Below are 23,014 nucleotides of genomic sequence, written 5' to 3'. Positions count from 1 at the left end.
CGTTTTCTGTTTCCCATTTTTTCTTTTTGTTTTGTATCGATTCGATGGGTCGCCGGGAGGTTTTCGGTGTTTGGCCATCTTGTGAAGAGGCCATTTCGCAAAACCCGCCGACTCAGCGAGCAAGCGAGAGTTTGTGTCTAGTCATAGTTAATACTGTCATTTAGTGTTACTACACAAAAAAAAAACTTATTGTTGATAAACATGGAATGGATATCGAATCGACCGGAATCGGAAATGGTTCGGAAGCAAAATATGCTTCCGGCAATGGTTCAATGCGATCCACTGACTAACGAAAGATCGTTCTGCCCGTCGTTGCAGGAAAAACTTTTCAGTTTGTGTCTGTTGTTTTGATCGTTTCATTTCGACGTACGTTTCTGTTAGCGACTTTTGAAAACAGAACTATTGAACAAATTTCGAGTGGAGTAAGGAATAATTTTAAAAGGAAATATATAGTTGCATTATGAGATCTTATTCAAGGTTAAATGAAAAAATGTTACATACGTTTTCTTTCACCGTGCATCCGAAAGTTGGAACCAAAGGGGGGGTATTTTTTATTCATTTTTTATTCAGATCATCGAATATTTACAATACGGCTCTCATCATCTGTGTGTTTGTTCCACGGGATCGTCTATGTATGTACTCTCGCTTATAAACCTTACCACTATCGCTAGGCATTAATGTATTACGTTACTTCTCCGTCGGTCACGATCGACCCTCGCGTTAAACTCTTTACTCGTCCTCCTTTTTCTCAGGCACAAACTTTTCATCATCACTGTCACTGTCGGTAGTCGTAATTTTATCGGTCCTGGAATCCTCTTGAACTTAAACTTGATAAGAATAAAATTAAAAGTGTACCATTCAATCGTAACACATGGGATTGTACACACACATTCAACATTTACAACACCGGTGGACCGCTTCGCGAAAAGCCGGGTCACAAAAATGATTAAAAATATGCTATCCTCCTCGTAGGGCTCTAAAACTATACGAAGCTGCATGCTGATAAAAATATGATTGCATCCTTATCGAGACCTCACCGTGCGTCGGATTTCTCCTTCCTTGCATCATGTCATACGCAGATAAAATCCGTACTACTTACACACTAAACAAGCTAAAGTATAACAAACAGACATGTGCTGTTGACAGCAAGGAGAGATAGAGAGAAAAAAACGTCTAGGCTCGAAAAAAATAATTAAAATACTCATTTGTATCACATTGTTTCGCCTGTTCCGACCGCTTGTTCCTGCGTTAAGCTTAACCTAGTCCGCGCTAATGCACTATTCCAGCGCGTCCGCGGCCGACGGGATATGGGCAAACCTAAAAACTATCCATCGGGGGCACTATTAAAATCGTTTTGTAGAGCTTTGCCAGTGGTTTACAGTGTGGATGCGTTTGTTCGATGGTTTCAGGTAAAAATAAAATAAAATAAGGTGGGACAGTGTAAAACCGAACGATCGATCGTGGGTAATAAAATTAAAACAACAAACAATTATCTAACCGTTACACTCTATGATATACGGGGTTGGAGATTCGGGCGGAGAGTATTGTAATTGCTTGTTCGTTACCCTTTTACCCCGCATTTCGACGGTGAGAGATTCTTGAGCAAAAGTTAAACTAAAACGGAGCTATTATAAACGGGCTTGATGCTGTGTGGAATATGTCGACAAAATTGCGCTATGCAAATCACGTACGCCACTGTGCCGATATGCGATATCTTTTTTCATTCCTTTCGATCAGCGCAAGGCATCGTAAAGAATCGTTCTAATTTACCTATACCTACTGTCAGCTTCACCTAGTGTTTTCTTAATCGATCCCAATTGTAATTGTAATAGCTACATAAACATAAACTCTATCCATTTCGCACTAACGTTAATGAATGTCATTAATGTAATGAAAAATCGAAGATCCAAGTGCGCTGCGCCTCCAATCAGACGTAATGTCTTCGATTAGAGCAGGCGACGGATGGTGGTTTGTTCAACGAAAGAGCATTGCCGCATACATACACACACTTAAAACACATACACTCTACCATTCTTGCACACATGCTGTTTTTTTTTTGTTCCTTTCTCCTATTCTCCATCACCGCACACTGACTGAGACTGACGGGGCCCGGCCTCGAATGGTTCAGTTTTGTGCAAACGGTGATGGTATATTTGTCCTAAAACCGATTTTCCATGTTTTCCATCATCCCTTAAAAACAATTGGCCTACTTTGCCTTCTTCGACGATTATCCTGTTTGATTTTTTTCCCCAACTTGTTTCAATAGCTAAACCTACGTACGAGCTCGGCTCGATTTTAGATTGGAACGCATACGATCAATTGATGGGAAGGGAGAGCTAGGCAATAAGAGACAAATTAAAATACCATAATAACTGCAACAGAGCGTTGGGAGTGTGCATTAGACGCTGCTCTTCCGATTTCTATAAATGTACAAAATAAAAACCATGCTTTACGCAGCCACGCAAAACAGGATAGGGATGTTCCCGGAGGTCGGTCCTTGTTGTTTCGACTATACTTGTTCGTTTTTTTTGTTTCGAAAGCTTCATCATTGATTCACAAGGCATTTCGGCTTTGTATAGGCGGTGAGTCTCGAAGCGCACCGCGTTTTGGAAGAGCACTTTCGGGATTGCTTTCGAGGGTTTGTTGTTTTGTTCCGTTTTGAAAGGCATCTTAGTTTCCGGACTGGGGACACCCATTAAGATTTATGTTTTCTTTTCCTTTTTTTAGTGTTTGTGCTAGGCACACAGTCTCACTCTCGTGTCGATAATATGTCGTAAACGCTTAAAATGATGTATCTCTAAACGCTCGTAGCACACGTACTCTCTTAAACGCTTATGTAATCCTCGGTTTTGTCGACCACTACACTACCGTTCCGCACACATTCTGGGACATCTCGGTAAACTCGCTCGACACTGTACACACTAAGGACTCTGGCCGGTCAGGCTGTGGTGGTGGAGAGGATTATCTTCTCAACATCGCAGGTGTTTAGGCAATGGCAAACAATGACCCGTACCGTATAACACAACACCAAACATGCACCACACACACACATACTCATCGATCATTCGAACATGAAATTGGCACACAGTGTGCCAATCGGAACTACCCAAGTCCGGATTCCCAATCTGTTGGCAGTTTGCTCGTGCCTTGCTTGTGCCACCCTCTACGGTTTAAACGTCTTCAAGTGGCGCGTCTGTTTGTGGGTGAAGGGAATGGAGAGAAAAAGAAAGAAAAAAAAAGGTTGTGGGAATTGTGTTCTGCAAACGACATCCGTTTTACATCCGATCGTTGATCAACCGTCGGCTCTCAGCAACTGAATAAGAAGTTGTTTTGCCGAGCACAGGCAAACCCTTAACCCCGTTTTTTATAGCAGAATTTACCGTGAGTTGCGAAGCCACGAGGGTCAAGAGCTTTTCCTTTCCATAAAATGAGTAGTTAGCAATTTGATCCCGACAGAAAATTGATTGTAAATAATGAAAGAACCGCTGTTAGGATACAATTCAGTACGACTAAAATAGAGAAAAGATTGATTTGTCAGTCACATGATTGCACTCGGCGCATGCACAGAAATAGATGAACCCCACAGAAATGTTATAAGATTTATAGGAAAGTTTACGAGAGGCATCTTCATGCAGAGAGGTACAGAATTCGAATAGGAGTTTGTTGATCCATTCCGTCCACCATGGCCACAACGAGACGTTTAGAAAAAGCACAAGTCCGAAAAATATGGAGTCTTGCTCCAAACGGCATTTGAAAATGAGATAAATTTTGTTTTCTGGTTTGTTTTTGTCAGTCCTAAAATAATTTTTCAAAATTATCACATTCGTAAGCCATACAAATATCATTGATCGATGAGCTTTATCTTGCTTTAACTGGTGTTGTGTGCCACGATAGGTAATCGGCGTGTACGCATGTTGTATATAGTTTTTGCTTAGCAAGTAAACCATCCGACCATTGGTTAAAACATAAACGCACCCAACATAACAGAGATAATATACCAACCACCACAAAAGCGCCAGATCCGGTAGGGTAGCGTGTACGGTAGCCTCCGGCGTCCCGATAGAAAAAGGAAGAGTAGGAACGGTGCACCGGAGGAGTGAAGGCGGAAGGTGCCCGAACGGTGATCGAAACGGCGCCAACCGATTACTGGTAGAGGTAGTGTTTAGTAGCGCATAGCGATCATATGTACGTCTTCTTCACCTTCTGCAGCGTGCCCATGCCCTTGCTGATGTCCTTCTCGAGGTTTTCCGTCGAGTTTTTGCACTCCACGCTGCGATCCTTGTAGTCGAAGTCGATGTTGTCCTTGCAGTTATTCTGATGGTGCTGCTGCAGCTGCTGCACGATCGCCTGCTGCTGCGTGTGGTACTGGTTCGTGGTGTTCATGAGCAGATTCACGTCTTTGCCACTCGTTCGGTTTTGCGACAGCATCGTGAGGCTTTTGCCGCTGTGCCTGTAAACGGTGTAAACAATTGTGTCAATTTCCATACCCATGTGTTCCATCATGCTGATCCAAACAGTAACCATCACCATCAGGTTTTACTTACCAGTTCAGTTGGTTGCGGTGCTCTCCACCAGATAGCGATTTATTGAACATTCCCCTGCGGGAAGCGGCACAACCGATCACTATTCCGAAAAACAACACGAATATACCGCCGATAGCGACCATCACCCAGTTGAACGACGCCAGATTGATCTTTTCGTTCACGAATGTATCTGCAAAGGACGCGGATGGAGAGAAGAAAATAGATCGTGTTAAAAATCAAATAAAATAAAAACCACATAAGTTAATGGGTAAATTTAAACAATTAAATTTGTATTTCATAAAAACTAAATGCCGATAAACATGCATCGACCCCAATTACGCCACCAGAGAACTGCTTATTCTACGGCGTGATCAAATTGCATCGAATGCAAGTGACACAACATTAAACAAAAAAATGGGTCACTTGAAAAAAAAAAAAACCTTCCTCGCGGGTCCACATTTTCAACGGTTTGTTCATTAGCATTTTTTGTCTGGTAGTTTACGCAAAAAAAAAAAACAAATCTAACGGTCACAAACAACACACCAGCAGCTCGACATGTAAAGGCTAAAGCGAACCCACTTGCAAGTACTGAGGTTGGGGTGTTTACTTCATTTTACTTTAAGTCGACCAAACCGAGCACACACCTCCACTCCACGAGTTGATGTAGCGGACCACGACGCCGTGCTGCCTTGCCAAAACAAACCCACGCGAACGAAAAAACTAAAAACTAAACGTAAAACCCGGTTCGGAAAAGTGAAAACACACCCGTGATACTCGGGGCAAATGTTTTTTCCATTCATAAGACACGCGACGATCGCAGCGAAGGGAAAAGGTAAGCACAGGCCACTCCTTACGGTTGACACATTTGCGTACATACGGAGGGCACAAATAATAATAAAGAAAAAACGAGTTCGCAAAACAAGACCACACAATCGGACCGTTCGTCTCGCGTTTGTGCATAATTTGGGAGTGTTTCGGTGTGTGGCAACTTTCTCTCCAAAAAAAAACAAGACGATACCACACCCTCTTGCGGCGAAGAACGGGACGCTCGAGTGATCAATCACATTCAACATCAGCGTGTTTTGACAGATTACTCTCCAAAACGAAAGTGGCTGCTGACGTAAGGAAAATACTTACCAGGCTTAGGATGATATTGGATGACCCGGTTCTGCTGGTCGTTCTCGCCCGACGACATCGAGATTTCATTATCGATGTCGTCCGGCCCGATGGACGACACCGTACCGTGGTTGTGTACGATATAGACGCTGCGCTGATCGTACGGTTTGTCCGGTTTCTCCACCACTGTCCCGGATCCCTCAACGGGCGTGTACACGTCGTTATCGTCATACGTTTTCCTCGTCGGTTCCTGTTGATCGTACTTGCGACAAATTTCTCCAATCCGCTCCCCATCCAATCGCTGGTAGAACCGATCGATCGAGGCACCCGACGCGTGCACGGCCTCGATCGTCTTGCAGTCCCGGTTCGTGTCGTCCCACGCGCAGTACGGATCCTGCAGCTCCAGGCACTTGCGGCACGCTTTGTAGCCATTGTCGTTGCACGTGTGCAGCGGGAGCGAGATGATCTTGCCACTGCTGATGACGATCAGCTTCGAGTGGCGCTTCGAGATCGTCAGCTCGTTGATCTTGGTGCCCGGTGGGAACGCCTGCGTCTCGCTGATCACCACCGTGCGCACATCGTCCGAGCTGTTCGCCGACAGGATGTTCACGAACTTGACCACCTTGCCGTCGTTCGTGCCGACGAACACCACATCGTACCGGTGGCCATCGAGCGCCTTCACCTGCGGGTCGACGGCAATCGCCGATAGACGATAGTATAGGCTGACGCGCGTGAACACGGGCCGCGAGTGGAGCGAACGGACCGAGTTGTCCATCAGGTTGTTCGTCTTGACGAAGTTGACCGACGCCTTCGGGAGCGTCCGGCTGTCGTCGACGCACTTGCCGGGCCGCGGTTCCGGTACGGCGCTCGGTGGTACCTGCAGCCAGTTCGAGTGGATATCGCGCTGCGCCTTGAACGGACCCTCGAACGCGTCCATGATGTCCTGCACGGAGAATGCGCACACGGCCGACCCGCCGATGGCATTTTCCTGCGTGGTCATGATGGCGTAGATGATCTTGTTGCGATCCCCTCCGTACAGTCCTTGTATCGTTTTCGTTGTAGCCTCTGTTGGGAAGAGAACATACCGATTCGTTAACATCTCCACACTAAAAACTACGTGCTTTTCCGATACTTACGTAGCTCGTCGAAGTAGAAGGGATATTCGCCGGGGATGGAGCAATTGAGGCGCGCCTTCAGGAATGACGTCCACCGATCCTGGAACGGGTACGGTCCACCCTTGTCGTTTTTGCAGACCCGCGCCACCCGGGAATACACCGCCTTGCCGCAGTTCATGTACTCGATCGCCACCTCCCGGTAGAAGAACATCACGTACCCGTTGTGCTCGATCGCACTGACGAACGCCGGTTGGTTCAGCTGCTTGCTGTCGAACTGCTCCGTCCGTTGCGGCTCGCGGTAGATCAGCGGATCAGCACCGGAGAAGTCGGCCACCGTCGCCGCGTACAGCTGCCCATCGGTGAACACGTACGTGCTGTTGTGCTGCGGGTTGTACGGGCAGCGGCCCTGCGCCTCTAGCTCGTTGTTGTCGTACACAAGCGTCCCGTTTCCGGGCAGCACGTTGTAGTACCGGCAGAGGGGCTTGAAGGAGTTCGTACCGCAAACCATCCGGCGGTTCGGAGCGACCGGGGCGTACACTCGGATGTAGTTCTGGCAGTCCTGCTCGTGCTTGCCCTTGAGCGTGCACAGCTCCCGGTGGGCGTCGGACGAGGGCCAACTGATACGCTGCCCCGGCACCTCCACTAACCGCTCGATGCTGATGTTGTACATCGCATTTCGGGCGCCAATGAGCAGCGTGTTTTCGTCCTGGTCCAGCAACTTAAAGTGGTCGGTGCTATTACCGAAAAAGGATGGTACGGTGGCATCTACAAAACAAAACAAAACAAAAACAAACGTCATCAGAAGTCAGCTCATAACAACAAACAAAGCCCCGGTGCTTATAATTCGGTAATTTATCGTGGTGATAAAATGAAACTGCAATACGAGCGCAGCATGCAATTTCCGGTCAATTCATCTGGCACTCCCCATACCCATGAAGGACACCCATTGTCATGATCCCAAAATCGGTCCCCTGTGGCGTCAAAAACGATTAGTCGGATTAAACCAGCCCGCCACACAAAATGTGGTTTGGTGTCAAATTTTTGCGGCACAATCCAAGGAGACCGAGGCCACATGTCACCTATTGAACCACTAAAGTAGGATAACGTACGACTGGCTAGAGATCGATTTATCGGAGAACAGTTTTAGCGAACCAAAGCCGATGAGCGAGGTGTTTTGTGGGCCATCGTCGAAATGAACTCCTCCCGAACGAAAATGGCACCCCAGCACAAAGAGGTACATTCATATAAAAGCTCCACGAACATTAATATTCATCGAATCAGGTTTTTTAATGGTGCTTCCAAAAGGCAAAGTGCCTCGCCGGAGAACAAGACGATCTTGCCCGGCCGGCCACAGAGTGATTAGTATTCCAAATCACTTCTTATGGCCATCGGGTGGTTCGTGGTTTTGCTTTGCGTACCAAAATGCTTCACTACGATGCTGAAAAACAAAAATAAAATACAACCCGTCCTATCGTCATCGGGGCAGGAGCATGTCAACCGGCGCAAGAAGCGAGATAGGAAAAAGGCAGAAAACTAACCAACGAAAACGACCCACCAACCGGCAACTTGGTAAACTTGGTGGCATGTTTGTCACACGAACGAATATCAATATGGAAATGGCTAGAAGATAGAGGCACGATATTTCGGCACTGGTGGAACGAACAGCAGCGCCGATGGATGACATTTAACAAACAAGCCGATGGAAACCACCCGAGAGGCCCTCGAAAAAGCCGGCCACAGGATGAAGATGAGATATTGCGCTCGTTGCCGGAATTTATGCGCCGTCCGGCTTCCCATCGTCTTGTCGAACAGTCTGTGTGTAACTGCCGTTGTGATGCGAATCGATTCGCTGCTAGAAACGTGGTTATATTAGGGCCACATCGTACACCGATTCGAAGGAGTTGTCCATGGACACCTCGACCCGATCTAACGCTTACATGCCGTGCCACGGTGGAGAAAGTAGAAAGGTGCGCTGCCACAGGGAACACAACCACTCGAAAGAGGCGCGACTTGGGGAGGCTTGTCCCGTATGCTAAGCAATCGAAAGCACCACACACCAGGCTAAGACACCAGGCAGGCCGGCTGGTCTCCCGTTGAGTCGTCACGTGACCCACTTTTTACGGTGGCGACATCGCCAACAAAACTCCTCGCGTTACGATTGATCTTGAAAAGGGAGGATGGCGTACTTTCCACCAACACCTTTTCGTTCAGCATATTCCCGCCCGGTAGTGGTCCCGATTACCTCTGCGATCCCGTTCCCTTTTTCATTGCTCTACTACATTATCAGAAGTCCCGGAATGCTCGGCATCCCACGAAGCGGCGCGTGTAGTTCTGGGAGTGTTTGCAGTCCAATGAGATAACCTGCTGTTCGTCTTAAAAACACCGTTCTTGAGTCCATTAGCAGGCGACCGGCAATATAGAGCAGTTACACACACCGAACACACATCCGACCGTTTGCTTGCGCTGCTAATGAGGCCGTCACGATGAAAGCAGGCAGTTTTTATTGCATTCTCAAGCGGAGTCGAGAACGATTCGGAACGACGACGTTGCTGCAGCAATAAAATTGCATCACATCTGCCATGAAGATGGGTGATGATGATGATGATAAATGGTGCTAACATATCATCATTGCACACTAGATTAGCCCCAACTCGTGGGAGATGATTTCATTGTACACATTTTTTATCCGGTCTTAGGAGGTTCCGTTTTTCGTCATGTCTCACAAACCTCAGGGAAGTGTTCGGAATAAGTGTCTTCAACTACAATGTCAGAGGTTTCGCGAATGCATGCTGTTACGCCTTACAACCTGCGGGAAGCACGGAACCTACAACGGCATAAAGTGCGCAATAAAAGCTTTATCAAACAATCGAACCTCTACACTAGTTTGTCTAGCCATTGGCACACAGCTTTTGCACATTCACCATCCGTCGTACGATCGGGTGAGAAATCGAAGCTAAGCGCCAATTTCCTGTCGCTAGATATCACACCATACTGGCCCTCCCGTCGTGCGAAATACTCCAACCGATGAGGAGACCATAGTTTGGCGGGATGTGTGTTTACTCTTCACACCTGTCACCGTGAACCCTATAACGTGCGATAAGTCAACAGCAGCGACATTTGACGGCTTTCACAGGCCGTTGAGTACATACGCAAACATTGGCTATCGTCCGGTCCTCCGATCCACCCGGTGAAGTGGTGACGATCATTCATTCGTGGTTCGTGCGAAATCCCCAGCCCGTTCCACACGACCCGGCGCCCTTCATGCACCACAGTTCTATTGCATCCAAAACGTGTGCGGCCAATCGTGGTCTGATGGGATTATGAAAGAAAGTTCAAGTGCCGATGGCGTATGTAAACAACTGCCGGTGCGCGATCGAGAGGAGTTCGTGGATTCTGGGCGCCATCTTTCAATAGTAACACACCCGTATCTCTTTTGGCGCTAGTGGCAACTGTCTAAATCGGGTGCGATTCAGCGATTGTGTCATTGTTAGAGTAGGTAGCCGGCCGGTCCATTCTCTTCAAGAACACCACTGCGAGCTGCGGTAGTAGTTGGGAGTTGCACAATGCCTCTCATCGAAACAAACACACACCCGCGTGTGCGTACTGGCTCGAGAAGGGATTTGGCCAAAGAGTGTTGGCTTGCGGGTTTGCGATCTCACATTTTACGACTCAATGGGACATAAACACTTTAGCTCGCTGATCCTTCACGCGGATGCTCTCCTATTTGGGCTACAATGTTTTCTATTTGACGTTGTTTTTTTCTGTTTTCTGGCCCTACAGCAGTAAAACGCGGCCCGAGAGGAAACTGTACACCAGCAACGTGTCAGGATAAGTGCGAGAACCAAACACTCCTACGGTCGCCACTTGTCGAACAAACAAATGAGCATAAAATCGGCGTACCAGCGGGTCGGGTTTTTGCCGGGCGAGTTTGGCGCCCGCCCGTCCTGTCGTACGGAAAAAAGGGTTAAAGCTATTCCATCGCCATCCTCTGCTTCTACGTGAGCCGGTGTCATAACATTCAACATCCAAGAGGCAAGTTTTACGCTACGCACATCATCGGATGGGGATTGCTCAACCGACGCGGGGAACACGCAAGATGAGACATTCCCGATCGACCGAGCGATGTTGTTTTGAACCGAGAAGTGCACGAACATCTCTGCGCTCCTACTTTGTATTGATGTTTTGACAGATTGTTATGGTTTTGTTTCTATAATGGATCAAACTTTAGTGTCCACCTGACTGCCTGGTCTGGTTCAGACGCCTTCCCATCCTAAGTCCAACAGTCCTACATTCGTCGAGACTAATTAAAATTCAAACGTATTCCTCCTGCTGCCTTTGTTTCTCCTTATCCCCGATCGGCGGCTCGAGCTCGTGGTGAGGAAGGGATAAATTTAAAGCGCTTTTTTATGTCATATTCCTAAAGGCCCAAACACACCCATCTATCCATCAAACATCGCTTACTCGAAAGCGCCGAGCCGGAGAACCAACCAAGTCCGACACAAGGGTAAATATTTACGAATCTTTGCCAGGGATTTGATTTCTTTTTCTCTCCTTACACCAGTCCCCAATCGAAGGTAAACAATGGAGAAGAAAGTAGTTCCATAACAGTATTCCTCCAAAACACCCGATTCCATTCGGGGGGTCAACGCCGTGAGCGCACGCAGGCGGCCATGACACATCATGGCGAAAAATCGTCGCGTTGACAGTGACTCGCGCCATCGGGGACCATCATCACGGTCGGGCGCGGGCTGTGCAGGGTCATTAACATGGACAAACAACGGTAAATCGAATATTGCATTACATTACACGCCGGTTTCATATGGTAACAGTCTGGGGCTCGGGGTGCCCAAGAGTCAATGCTTGGGACATGGTCATGGGCACCACAAGATCACCATTATCGAAAGCCGCGGCTTTTTTGTCCCACAACACGCGAGAAACCAACACACAAACACACGGAAAAAGCAATTCCCCAGCAAAAAGAGAGTTGAAAGGAAGGAAAAAAATACCGAAAACAATCGCGCTGACATGATTTGAAATTGTCACGTAAGCGAAATTATCCCGTGCACAAATTACCGTTGATATCGACGTTTAAATCACACAAAACATAACCCTGGGCCATAATTTAGGTTCCGTTTGGTTTGGAAGGGAGTATAGGAATCCTCCAGGGAAGCCCCTTCCCAGGGTGGTACACAACGTACATAAATCCCTCCCGCCCAGACTACGGCCAGTTCTCATGAAATTAAAACATTATAATAAGTATTTCCCGAAAACAAACCCCGACGACCGATGGGGATCTTTCTCCCCCATTACAAAATACTTTGAACATAAGCCCCTAAACTATCCCTCTGCCCGTAGCTTGTATTTCTTTACTCTGACCCTTCGTTCGTTGAGACGCCCCAAATGCTCGGAGAATTAAAAAAAAAAAAACCTACACCTCCTACACACGCGACTTCTTCGACGACACCGTTGACGAAGTTTTAAACTAACAGTTCCCTTTACCCTCTGCCAAACGGTAAATCGTGTCATTTAATACCATTTCTTTGGGGGGACGGCGATGTGTTATACCGCATTCGGTAATTCGCCTTGACGCCAATTAATTAAAATTATTGGAAACCTCACAAAAGACGACCCTTCAACGCCCTGTTATTGAATTGATGGCATCCAATAGACAACTCCTACGCGTGTTTTATTTTTTTGTTCCTCCTCATTAGAAAGATACTATTACCGACCAGCATGTGACGTGAGGTAATAAATTGACATCGTGTCCAACTTACCGTATAGGATGCGTATCTTGCTCTGGCCATCTGGCACCCAACTGTCAACGCGAACGATGCACTGACTGATGAGGACCGTCAACAGGGCAAACACTAGCGCCGGGCTGCCGCCGGTGCTGGTGCTGCTGCTGCTCATCAGGTGCATCGTCATCTGTTTGCTTCGGTACGCCATTCTGTTGTTTCCACTGTTTCTCGTCGGTCTGCTGCTGCTGCTGCTGGTGCTGGGCGAATCTTCTTCGCTTCTACTGCTGCACTTGTGTATCGTAGCGGACATCTAGGGACTCTAGGGTTGCACTTGTGCTGCTTCACCACTGACACACACACACGGAACGGTGGTCCTGGTACAAAAGATCGTGCTTCCTCGTCTGGGAAGACGGAGGACCCGCGTAAGGGGCTTGGTACCCGCCGACACGCCTTGCTTGGTCGGGTTGCTTTGCTTCCTGAACCGCTTGTGGCTAGCGAGTACTTCCTCCCGAGGGTGATTTCACATTCATTGCTTACGGCTTCGCTAGCCCGGGGTTGAGGTTGGCGTGTTGTGACTCCAATAACTCGAATGACTCTTTCTCTTCCACCGAGTGGTTTGTGGTTACAACACTGTCCGCATGTCTCCGATGTTGGTCGCGATCATTAATTAATAATATGCTGAGCCAAGGGGGGGGTTGGGGAAGGGAGAGGCGAATGTTACCGATGGTGCTGCAGACACTCCATCGCTCTGCCAATACACACTACTCTGATGGAAGGTAACCTGAAACGGAAAGCAACAATTTACAAAAAAAAAACAGAAACGATTAGAAGGTGGCGTTAACCTGTCAGCTCAATTTAGAGTCTGCGAGATCTTGGTACTGCTAAATGGTGGCATTTGTTCATTGTATTTTATTCACCTAAAGAATGTGTCTATGATGTCGGTCCTCTTGGACTGGGTCCACTCTTGAGGTAGTGATTTGAGGCACTCAATCGCTCGTAGACGAAGACAAACCGGCGGTAGGGCAAACCTTAACAAGCTCCACAAACAAGAAACAATTTGCCTCACAAAGGCACGCATTGTAGAGCAACTCCAAAAGGCGTGTGTGTTGGATCCATACTACACCGACTAAAACATACTGGATCTAATGGAAGTGAACAATAGCGGTGCCACCATGACAGGTCTACTTTGAGCACGCTGATTGCGATACAAATCAGCGTAACACGGAGCGCTCATGACAAATATTCCCAAGCCCGACTTCAACCCGGCAATCTCGCACAGGGTTTGTAGTTCGGCACAGGTAGAGGTCGGTTGGTGGTTCGGGTGACTCGTACGATTTGTCCCGTACATGGTAACGACCGCCATGGGGTGGGCCGGTCGGTTGCGATTTACCGATTTCTTGGAAACACTGCTCCCTCCATCCGTCAACAGCGACACCAGCGCCCTCTGACAGTAAGCCGATTAGTGTGTACGCGCGCGCGCGCTGGAATGCTGGAACGCAAGTAGCCGGTGTTGTCAGCTTTCGATCGCCAGCGATCGTAAACTACCGGCAACTACCGAACCCCGGTACAATTGAAACAGGTTTTTGGAAGGTAAAACAGGGGCACAGCATCTAGAGTAGGTCCACAATGGGTTTTGTGTAAGGAAAACCTTCAAACGTATCCAGTATGAAGTGTTGATAAAAAAGAGACCACCTGACCACAATGGTACCAGGCAGCGATCACCTAATTTACCGCCGAGAGGGTTCTGTGCGGGAACCTAAATATGGAAGACCTCAATCAAGTGACTCCATTTCACTGCTTCCTTTCGAGAGCGCACCTCAAATCAAGCGCAGAAGATGATCCATACCTATGGAGCGATCTCATGAGCGTATCATTAGACACTCTCCATTTCGGAGGAAGTGGTACTAAAATTGGTACTTCTTGTTCAATTCCTACTGCATTAGTGCGCGTCCGCCGTCCATCCGGAAGAAAACATGCTCTTGGCATTAATTACGTGCGGAAAGTCGACCTGGAACTTCTGCCGATGCATCAATTTCGCAAAAAACAAATGCTACACCACATCCGAGAGGAGAAAGTACTAAACTTAGTCCACGCCGGCCATCCACCCATCATCAGCATAATATATGCAGCCCCGTATTGTGTGCTCTCTTCCTCTCTTCCGGGTGACCCAAAGTGGGCCACATCGCGTCGGACGTGGCTTCGATGTGGGTCACCATGTCTCCGGTCTCGGTACTTCCTAGGTGTGCACCGGACGACGGATGGACGCTGTTTCTGTGTCACGTGTACCCCCCGCCCCTCGATAGACATGGAGAACTACAAAAACCACGGTCACCTTAGGTCCACAGAACTTACGCCATTGGAAGGTGTTGTAAGTATTTTTAATCGATAACCAATCACTTCTGACCTTTCGACGGACGTAAACCTTTGTGAACCGATACCGTCGCTGGTGGTGGTTCCTTTCTTCCTGACATTTGAGCGCAACGAGCTTTGACTCCGGTAGGGTTTCCTTTCGGCATTCTACTTTGTTTACAACCCGTTCGGGTTATGAATTCGATAGTCTTGACTTTGAAAGTGCCCACGCTCACGTGGAACATCCAACGGGTACACCACCCTAAAGCCCTAAAGGTATCGCCCTTTTACGAAATCCTGCGCTCGGGTGCACTTGAAAAGGAAAGAAAAACCCACCTCCCGACACATGGTACTCGTCACGTGTCGTTCGGCATGTTGACCGTGAACCATGGGCTCCAGAGGGCGTCCCTAAGAAAACCGACATACACACACACCCACAGCGTGATGCACCGTGAGGAGTTCGGGAGGCTAGACAAACAACGGCACTTGTCGCAGCCAGAGCCGCAAGAGTGTGTACAGGCATCATAAGGCACCGGCTTTTGAATGGAGCGTCGGCCCGATACCCTTAACCTCAAAACTAAACCCTTAAGTGTTCCCACTTCACACGATGGTGGCTGCATCATCGATGATATTCGATATCCGAGGCACTTAAAATAAAATGGTATGAAACCAATCCATGTGGCCTGAATGATGACATAGTGCAAGCGTAGAGTTCACACTTTTTCTGCAGACCCGTCGCCAACGCACGACCTTTGGCTTTTCATCACAAGAAGCTAAATAAGTAATTAAACACCGACCGGGTAGTGGGTCTCCGGGTTGGAGGACGAAATTAAATTATTCATGAAGAACTTTCTCCAGCACCCGAACAGGTCACACTGTTCCAGTAGCCTTCGTACAATACGTAAGCACGATCTAAACGACCATGTCCTTCTAATGACCCAAGTGGTCTGGAAAAAGGAAGTGAAAACACATTTCCTTCATGCTAGACAACATGCTGCTAACATCATCGAAGAACTAGAAGGTAAAAAAAATTGTCTCCGTTTTTTATCGTTTTACTCCGTGTTAGTTCCATGTTTTCCTTCGATGTTTTCTTTTTACTCCGGTTCCTACAACTCAAGTTCTTCCGTTTTTCCACGACACACCGAACCCCTGCGGCTCTGAAAGCGTGGTAAGCGCCGTTAAAAGGGGTGCATTTTAATTAGAATGTTTAATTTGATATTAGCATACGTTACATCCAGGATTACCCAGGGGTTCCTCGGAGGGAAAAAACGGGCCAGCTAATGTGGGCATGTGGGAACTGAATTTTCCCCCTTTAAGGAACGGAAGCGAACCCAGTATGAAGACTAGGAAAAAACTCCCAGAAACAATATCCATCTTGTTCTTCTTTGTAGTCGCATGATTATACGTAGGCCAATTGAGTGTCAGGAACCTCTAGCTTTAGTCCCCTCGCTACTTCTGGACGGTTTGGATATATGTACGTGTATTTTTTTTATTAAGCTCTATGTAAATTTGATATCGTACGAGGGAACCCCTTCGGTGTGAATCCCTTTATAACCAACCTGACAGCAGAATGACCCGCTCAATCTCTCATCCTCATCCTTACCCTACGCAAAGGATTGATGGCACGTACTAACGGGTTGTGGCACAACAAAAAACACCAACGCTACGCAAAATGGACGACGGACGTCAAGAAAAGCAAGTGCGTAATTTAAATTTATGCCCTACATGTTATGACAGCACCTCTTGCCTGCAGCAAGAGCACTTGGTGCAGCCCATTCCAACCCACTGTTTGTGGTGCATCCATCCCTTGGCCAGGCCGATTCATTGCACTGGTAATTTATCACCATGAGCAACGAAATAAAAGAGGTTAGACGCGGGACTCGCGTGCAGCACGTGCTCGCTGAATTGATATCAATATGGCGAATGGCAATATTTCGTTCCAACCTTGAACAGTTACGGCTCGTTTTAATTCCGGCTCTTTTCTAGGATGTCCCATTTGCGGTACATTGTTGCGAATTCCTTTTCTCGATCAAAAATAATTTGGAGAGGAAACATGAACGAAACATTATTGCGCATCTTTTATGTGTTGTAATGAGTAGCGTCGTTAGTTTTTCGCATAATAAAACGAATTTTAGGTAAAATAAATTGAGTACAGCAACTTAACAAGTTAACATTTTATTTTATGATTTAATTTATTGCATCTGCGCGTTTCATTGAATAGTTTATTAATTTTTGTTTCAAACAAATTGTTCCCCTGTTTCACACCAATTTGTCTTTTCACTGCGCAGTGATCTTCTGATATGAAGGTTTAATTTTATTCTTATGATTGCGTCTATTGTACGTTTTACACGTTTCATTCTTATGATGAAAAAATAAATGGTATTCAAAAAAATAGTCTTTTCTCACATCAACTAATATTTTCAATGCGCCATTTAAGCCGACCGTTGTAAATGTCAATCTTCGTGTTAGCGTCGCTTCTTATTTAAATTTCCAAACAACGCTGCACATGGAAGACGAAGCCTATCGAGTTTATTGCCTCTGAAAATAAAATGCAAACGCAGGGAATGAAGCGATGCAGCACGAACTCGAGAGCCCGTTTCCCGTACGTAACCCGTAACCGGCAGTTACAAGGAACACATTTAATGAGCACTTTTCTTCACGGTTCACCAAACCCTTTAATCATCTTGCGCGAGGTGAGAGAAATCTATTAAACAAAAGTATTCCCCGCCGACCCGGGTGGTGCGCATATGTATGTATATATATATTTTGGGATATTCGCCTACCCGACCCGGTTTGACCCGGGGGAGGGTAGCTAAAAATGGCTTTTAGAGGCTTTAAAACAACGGCCACCGTTTTACAACCTGCCACCACAACTCAGTGCATAGCTCGTTCGCCTTAATGAGAGCCTTTTCCCTGACGAGCGGCGAGCTTACACAGTCAAATAGAAGTGGATGCAGGGGACGAAGTAGATAAAAAAAATGCTCCTACTCAAAGCACGCAACATTTGACGGTTAAATTATTGTTTCTTACAAAACGCTACACACGGGAAAGAAAGAAAAAAACGCACCTCCGGCCACCAACCGGCACAAATAAACCATTTCCCAAGGTGGCGGAGGGACGGTCGCAGCTTAGCTTTCACCGTTAGATCCGCGTTTCGGTAGGGGAAAACATATCATCGTTTTATCGGTTCCCTGCCTCACATTGGCGCATCGGAGCTTTTTTGTTTGATAATTTGTTCAGTTCGGTACGTTTCGGTGAATAATATATCGTTAACGGTGGCAATGGATACCGCCGCGGCCACTCTTCGCGGCGAGCGAAAGGAGTTTCCATCATCGGAAAACCCACCCACCGCCCGTGGCATTTGTCTAATGAGCCGATGGAGAGGAAAGGAAATTTGCCCTGTAGCGTAATGTAAATGTTAGCATGTCGTTGTTTTACCTGCAAGCGGAAAAAAAACCACGAGAGAAGGTTCAATGGAACCTCAACATGCGACGGAGAAAAGCTCGTGTTTAAATATTCATTAAGTAAACGTTCGAAAGGTAAAATGTTGTTTCGGAGCGGTATTATTGCAAACGATTGCATTCAATGATTTTGCTCGGTGTTTTCTAGCTCTCTCTATCTCTCTCTCTCTCTCCGGTTCGAACATTAACTCGCACGACAATGGTCCATTTAGTGGATTGAATAAAATAAGATTATATCATAACTTTCCCAAATGACTCATTCAATCTTTGATGATCGTTTCGTGCACCTTTGGCAAGGTTTCGGAGTGACGTCATCGAAAATGGTTTACCCACATAAAAACTATGTTTAATTGAAATCTTCTTTTCCTCGAAAATTTGCGTTCCAGGAAAAAAAACATAAAATAATCCTCTTCTATTGAAATAGAAAATATATAAGCGATCGTCATCAATTCATCCCTCCAAATTCAAGGAAACTTATGATCTTCCCTACCTCAACACAAAAAAATCCTTCGCTTGTGAACTGATTTATGATGATGATGATGGCGGTGATTACGCGAAGGGCGAACGTGTCGAGAATCCGATTCACGCCCATTTAGCACCGTTTGATGGTTTCCGCCTGTTTCCGGATGGTGATTGAATTCCAAATACCCGCCTCAGAAGCAAAAAAGCACGGCAACAAATTGAGGAATCCCCGGTCTCAAAAAAAAAAATAAAATAACAACTCGGCCAGCCGGAATCTAAAACGTCATCAAGCGTCGAAAAATCCCACGACCGTCGTCAAAATCAGGCCACAGAACGGATATGCAAAAATCCCGTCCCGTCCCGCGCAACGTAATGTTTGCCGAAAAATTCGTACGCCATTTGCAACCGGCGGGTCGTGGTTTGGTCGATAACGGGAGTCGTTCGGCGTGCAAATCGGAACCATGACGGGGTCCGAAAATAGGTTCAGCCGCGTCTGGTAACCTTTACCGAATTTTTCCGAACACGGGCGGACCACCCGCGCGCGTGCTTGCAAAAGACATGCGGGGGGAGAGATCTTCCGCCAACGGAAAACCGGTGTGGGAAAAGGAAAAACACACCACCACCACACCAGCGCTCCAGCTTCCGATTACGCTTCCGAGTGAACGGAAAATGAGTGAACGGTTTTGGGGGCGAGACACTCACTCTAGACGATGACATAGTTGGCCGGGAGTCAAATATTTTTACGACCATGATTTGTGTGAGGAAACACAACGAGAGGGAGGGGAGAAGATGGTAGAGGAGAAGATGGATTCCTATCCCAACAGTTCTCATCATACTCCGTACCAAACGGTTTCCCACCGGTGGCCGAATGGAAATCCCTCATTCATACATCCATTTCCACCGAGCGCTGAGAAGCCGACATAATGCCAACATAAAAGCAGCATATTTCCATTCAAACTCCAACGATGGCGAGGGGGTAAGTGAAGGCAGAGGGAGGTGGGGATAGTAAACGGTAGTTCAACGTAGGCACAAACACCTGTCGGCGTAAGTGGAGACGACAACGAGCGTTAAAATATGATCATTTTCCGAGCGAACAAAAGCGTAAAGCGTCTGAAGGGAGACGAGACGCATCGGCATTGTGCATTCATTGTGCGCACGAGGGATGCAAGGGTGGTTGGGGAGGGTGGATTCGGTGACCAATAAACACCTCTCCCTTCGTTCTTCCCCTTGATCTCGTTTCCCTAGAAGGTCCCACGAGGTAATTATAGGCAAATTAGACAACGTGCGCTTCCCTTTGATGCGCGCTAGCCATCATCATTTCCTTGACTGTTTCTATTGTTTGTTGGTTGCGCTTCCAAGCCGATAATCCACCCCTCTTACATGCCCAAATCCGAGCATTATCTATTCCCCCCAAAGGCTGGTTTTCGACTTTTCCATAAGCGGATGTTGTTTTTCGGTACATATCGGTGGCGCCAGTTTCTTTGCCGTCCGAAACAAAAACCGACCCGCCGTTCGGGTTTCCTTTTGATGAACCCAACACGACGACATTTCGACATCCAAAGCTTGACGTTATGGTTCGGGGTTGACACGGTTTCGCGCTGGCGGTTATAAAATCATCCAATTTACGGCCCGGAGCACGTCGCCGGCCGGACAAATGTCAACTCCGCAAAGGCAAGAAGAAAACCTTCGCCACGCGTTGGAAAGGTAAAACCAAAAACACCTTTAACTTACTACCGGACAACCATTGCATTGTTTTTGTTTTTTTAACGCTTTAGGCTGGTGTCATTGCTTTACCGCACGATGTTTTGTCGGACGACATGTCCGCCAATTTTTCTGTAATTTTTTAAATTCTAAGAAGATTAAATGAATTTTATTATTTTTCTTAGATGAAAGGCACAACTCCGAGTTTATAAAGTCCAACATTGTTGACAGATAAAATCGGATGCGTCCATCCGATAAAATCAAATGATTTTGATTTTGTCGTGCGGAGAAATCGTGCGAACCTTGCAGCTGTCAAATCCCATACATTTTCGTCTGTCAAAAGATCGTGCGGTAAAGCACTGACACCAGCCTTAGACGCTTTGCATTCGCACCCACCACATTGCTTTACGGCATTCGGTGTTTTATGGCGGCTTTCCATTGACAATTTTGTCCAGATTAGCCTTTTGCTTTCAATCGGTAGGTACCTCAAATGTAGCGAAACTTGTTCCAATGTGTACTGGGCCAAGCATCTGGAAATATTTTGCATAGTACGCCGAACAAAATAAATACACAATTTCGACAAGCTGGTTGGTGAGATAGGGGGAAAAGCTTTAATAATTACAGGTGCGAGCTACTTTCAAAGCGAACTATTTACACGCTGCTTTACAACAGATGGCCGCACAAGTAAAACCAAAGCCAGACAACTTTAAAAAAAAGAAGTAAAACTTGGATTTGAATTTATTTTGAACATAAAGATGATAAATGAAAAATTTTATGAGTCTTTTAGAACTGAAGTTCATTTCAATTACACGTACAATACCAGATGCCTTAATTGCTTGATTATGACATGCGATTTGATGATAACAAATCTTTAATCGTTCAATAAACTGTTTAAAAACACCATACATGATCGCTGGATTGAACCAAGACTTATAAACACAATCTTTCCATAAAATGGGTTACTTTATACCGAATTTGCACATGTTCTTTAAGATAGTTAAACAATTAGGTTCACTCGTTAAAGTAAAAAAAAAGAATGCAATTTTTTGCCCCGCTGGTGCTTTTTTGAACACTTTCCCCTAAACTTAAGTAACTTACGCAGCGTCGATCGGATGAGAAGGGAAGGTGGGATCGAGGTACAACGAGAGAATTGATTCGAAATGGGCCTCACAGAAGGTAAACAAAACCGAAACAACATTATTTATTTACATCGGTGCTGCTCGATGTTTGGAGGCGGTGGTTGAAGGCGGACAGGGTTCTCGGGTGTGGCACCGAAGGCAACGGTCAGCATTAACCCCAAACCGATGGGAGGAGGTGCTTCAGCGGGGGAAACGCACGGTGTGTGCATTAAAATGATGGGGCTTCTTCGAGGGACGTGCCGCGAACGTCGATGTCGACAGGTGATTTACATCGAAATAAGCGTCGGCCCCGGGCCAAGAAGGGTAACCGCCATCCCTCGGGGGTCTCCTCCTCCGTGTCCCATCCCACCCTTCGTTCGATGATCGATCGAGAAAGGTTGCTCCCTCTTCCCGTCTCCCCGCGCGCTGCAGCCAACCCAATCAAACATCGTTCCATAATGCTTAGGGAAATGCGATTTAAAGCGAAAAACAAAAACGAAAATAAAGGTTCGGACAATGTCGCCCATCATAAGGAACATCATCATCGTGATCGTCATCATCATTCGCGTGGAGTCGACGCAGGTGTCGCGCACCACTTGATCGCCGGCTGTGATCTAACCTCATTTACATAATCCACCCCTTCTTGCCGGGGGTTTTGGTTCGTGTTGCGCATTCGAGCAGCATTCCCGGGTGCAGGGATTTTCGTATCCATAATTAAATAATAAAACAAACGGCTTACTAGCTTGGGCTCGGGCCCAACCTCTTCCCTGCGTGCAACACACGAACCTGGAAAACCATACGGCAAAAATGCATCATACACGCAACAGGCGATTTGAATTTTGTCACACAAATCGGACCCACAGCGGGGAGGAAAAAGAAACAACAACGACACAAGAACGCACAGGTTCATTACCGAACCGTAACTGCGCCAACTTTATGTGTGCGTCCGTTGGGGAGTGTTTTATGGCGCAGCGAAATGGAGGTTAGGCTTTTATGCCTCGGTTGTTGCGCGTCCGCACTTTGATTTTGTCCGCGGATTTTCTGCCATTTTGCCCGTTTTTTTTTTGCGTTCTTTGGGGCTGTGGTTCGCCATTTTGCACGTTTTCAAAGTCACCGCCACCCACCCAAGAACAATGGCGGCGGTGGTGACAATGTGGTTCGTGTTTGGAGGTTAGACTGTCATCCACCCATGGATTATTTCGCCTAAGCTCGAACCGGTGCACGGTACCGAAGCCACTTTGCACTTTTGCACGGGGTCAGCCTTTAAACTCTTGAGTGCACGAGAATTTTTTCATTGGAGCAATTCGAAATACCTTTTTGTCTTTATTTCTTTCCAATATTCTATCTCCTTTCCCGAGTGTCAGTGAACAATAGTATGTAAAAAACTTTTTTAAAAAAAACTGCAGTAAAAAAAAGTATTTCCAATAAAAT

At 46.7% G+C, this 23,014-nt stretch overlaps 1 protein-coding gene across 1 annotated transcript; it reads right to left on the bottom strand.

Moving 5' to 3' along the window:
• Positions 1-2,534: 2,534 nt before the first annotated feature.
• LOC131294238 (semaphorin-1A) lies at positions 2,535-12,802 on the bottom strand. Its single transcript, XM_058322283.1, has 6 exons — positions 12,529-12,802; positions 6,776-7,519; positions 5,661-6,704; positions 4,545-4,713; positions 4,201-4,450; positions 2,535-3,193 (listed from the first exon to the last, which is right to left on the bottom strand). The coding sequence occupies exons 1-6, from the start codon at positions 12,800-12,802 to the stop codon at positions 3,164-3,166; spliced, it is 2,511 nt and encodes an 836-aa protein (XP_058178266.1). The 3' UTR covers positions 2,535-3,163.
• Positions 12,803-23,014: the final 10,212 nt, after the last annotated feature.

This window comes from Anopheles ziemanni, chromosome 2 (genome assembly GCF_943734765.1).
Source record: "Anopheles ziemanni chromosome 2, idAnoZiCoDA_A2_x.2, whole genome shotgun sequence".
NCBI lineage: Eukaryota > Metazoa > Arthropoda > Insecta > Diptera > Culicidae > Anopheles > Anopheles ziemanni.
Note: the sequence above shows the minus strand (reverse complement) of the source record. Positions and strands in the feature narration are given on the sequence as shown.

Bases quoted from the DNA above. Each gene is read 5' to 3' on its own strand.
- LOC131294238 (XM_058322283.1), bottom strand. From the start codon at position 12,802: ATGTCCGCTACGATACACAAGTGCAGCAGTAGAAGCGAAGAAGATTCG. The intron at 4,451-4,544 runs GTAAGTAAAACC...CACCGTTTACAG, and splicing joins CACCGCAACCAACTGAACTG to GCACAGCGGCAAAAGCCTCA. The intron at 3,194-4,200 runs GTGAAGAAGACG...ACCCACAAACAG, and splicing joins GCATGGGCACGCTGCAGAAG to ACGCGCCACTTGAAGACGTT.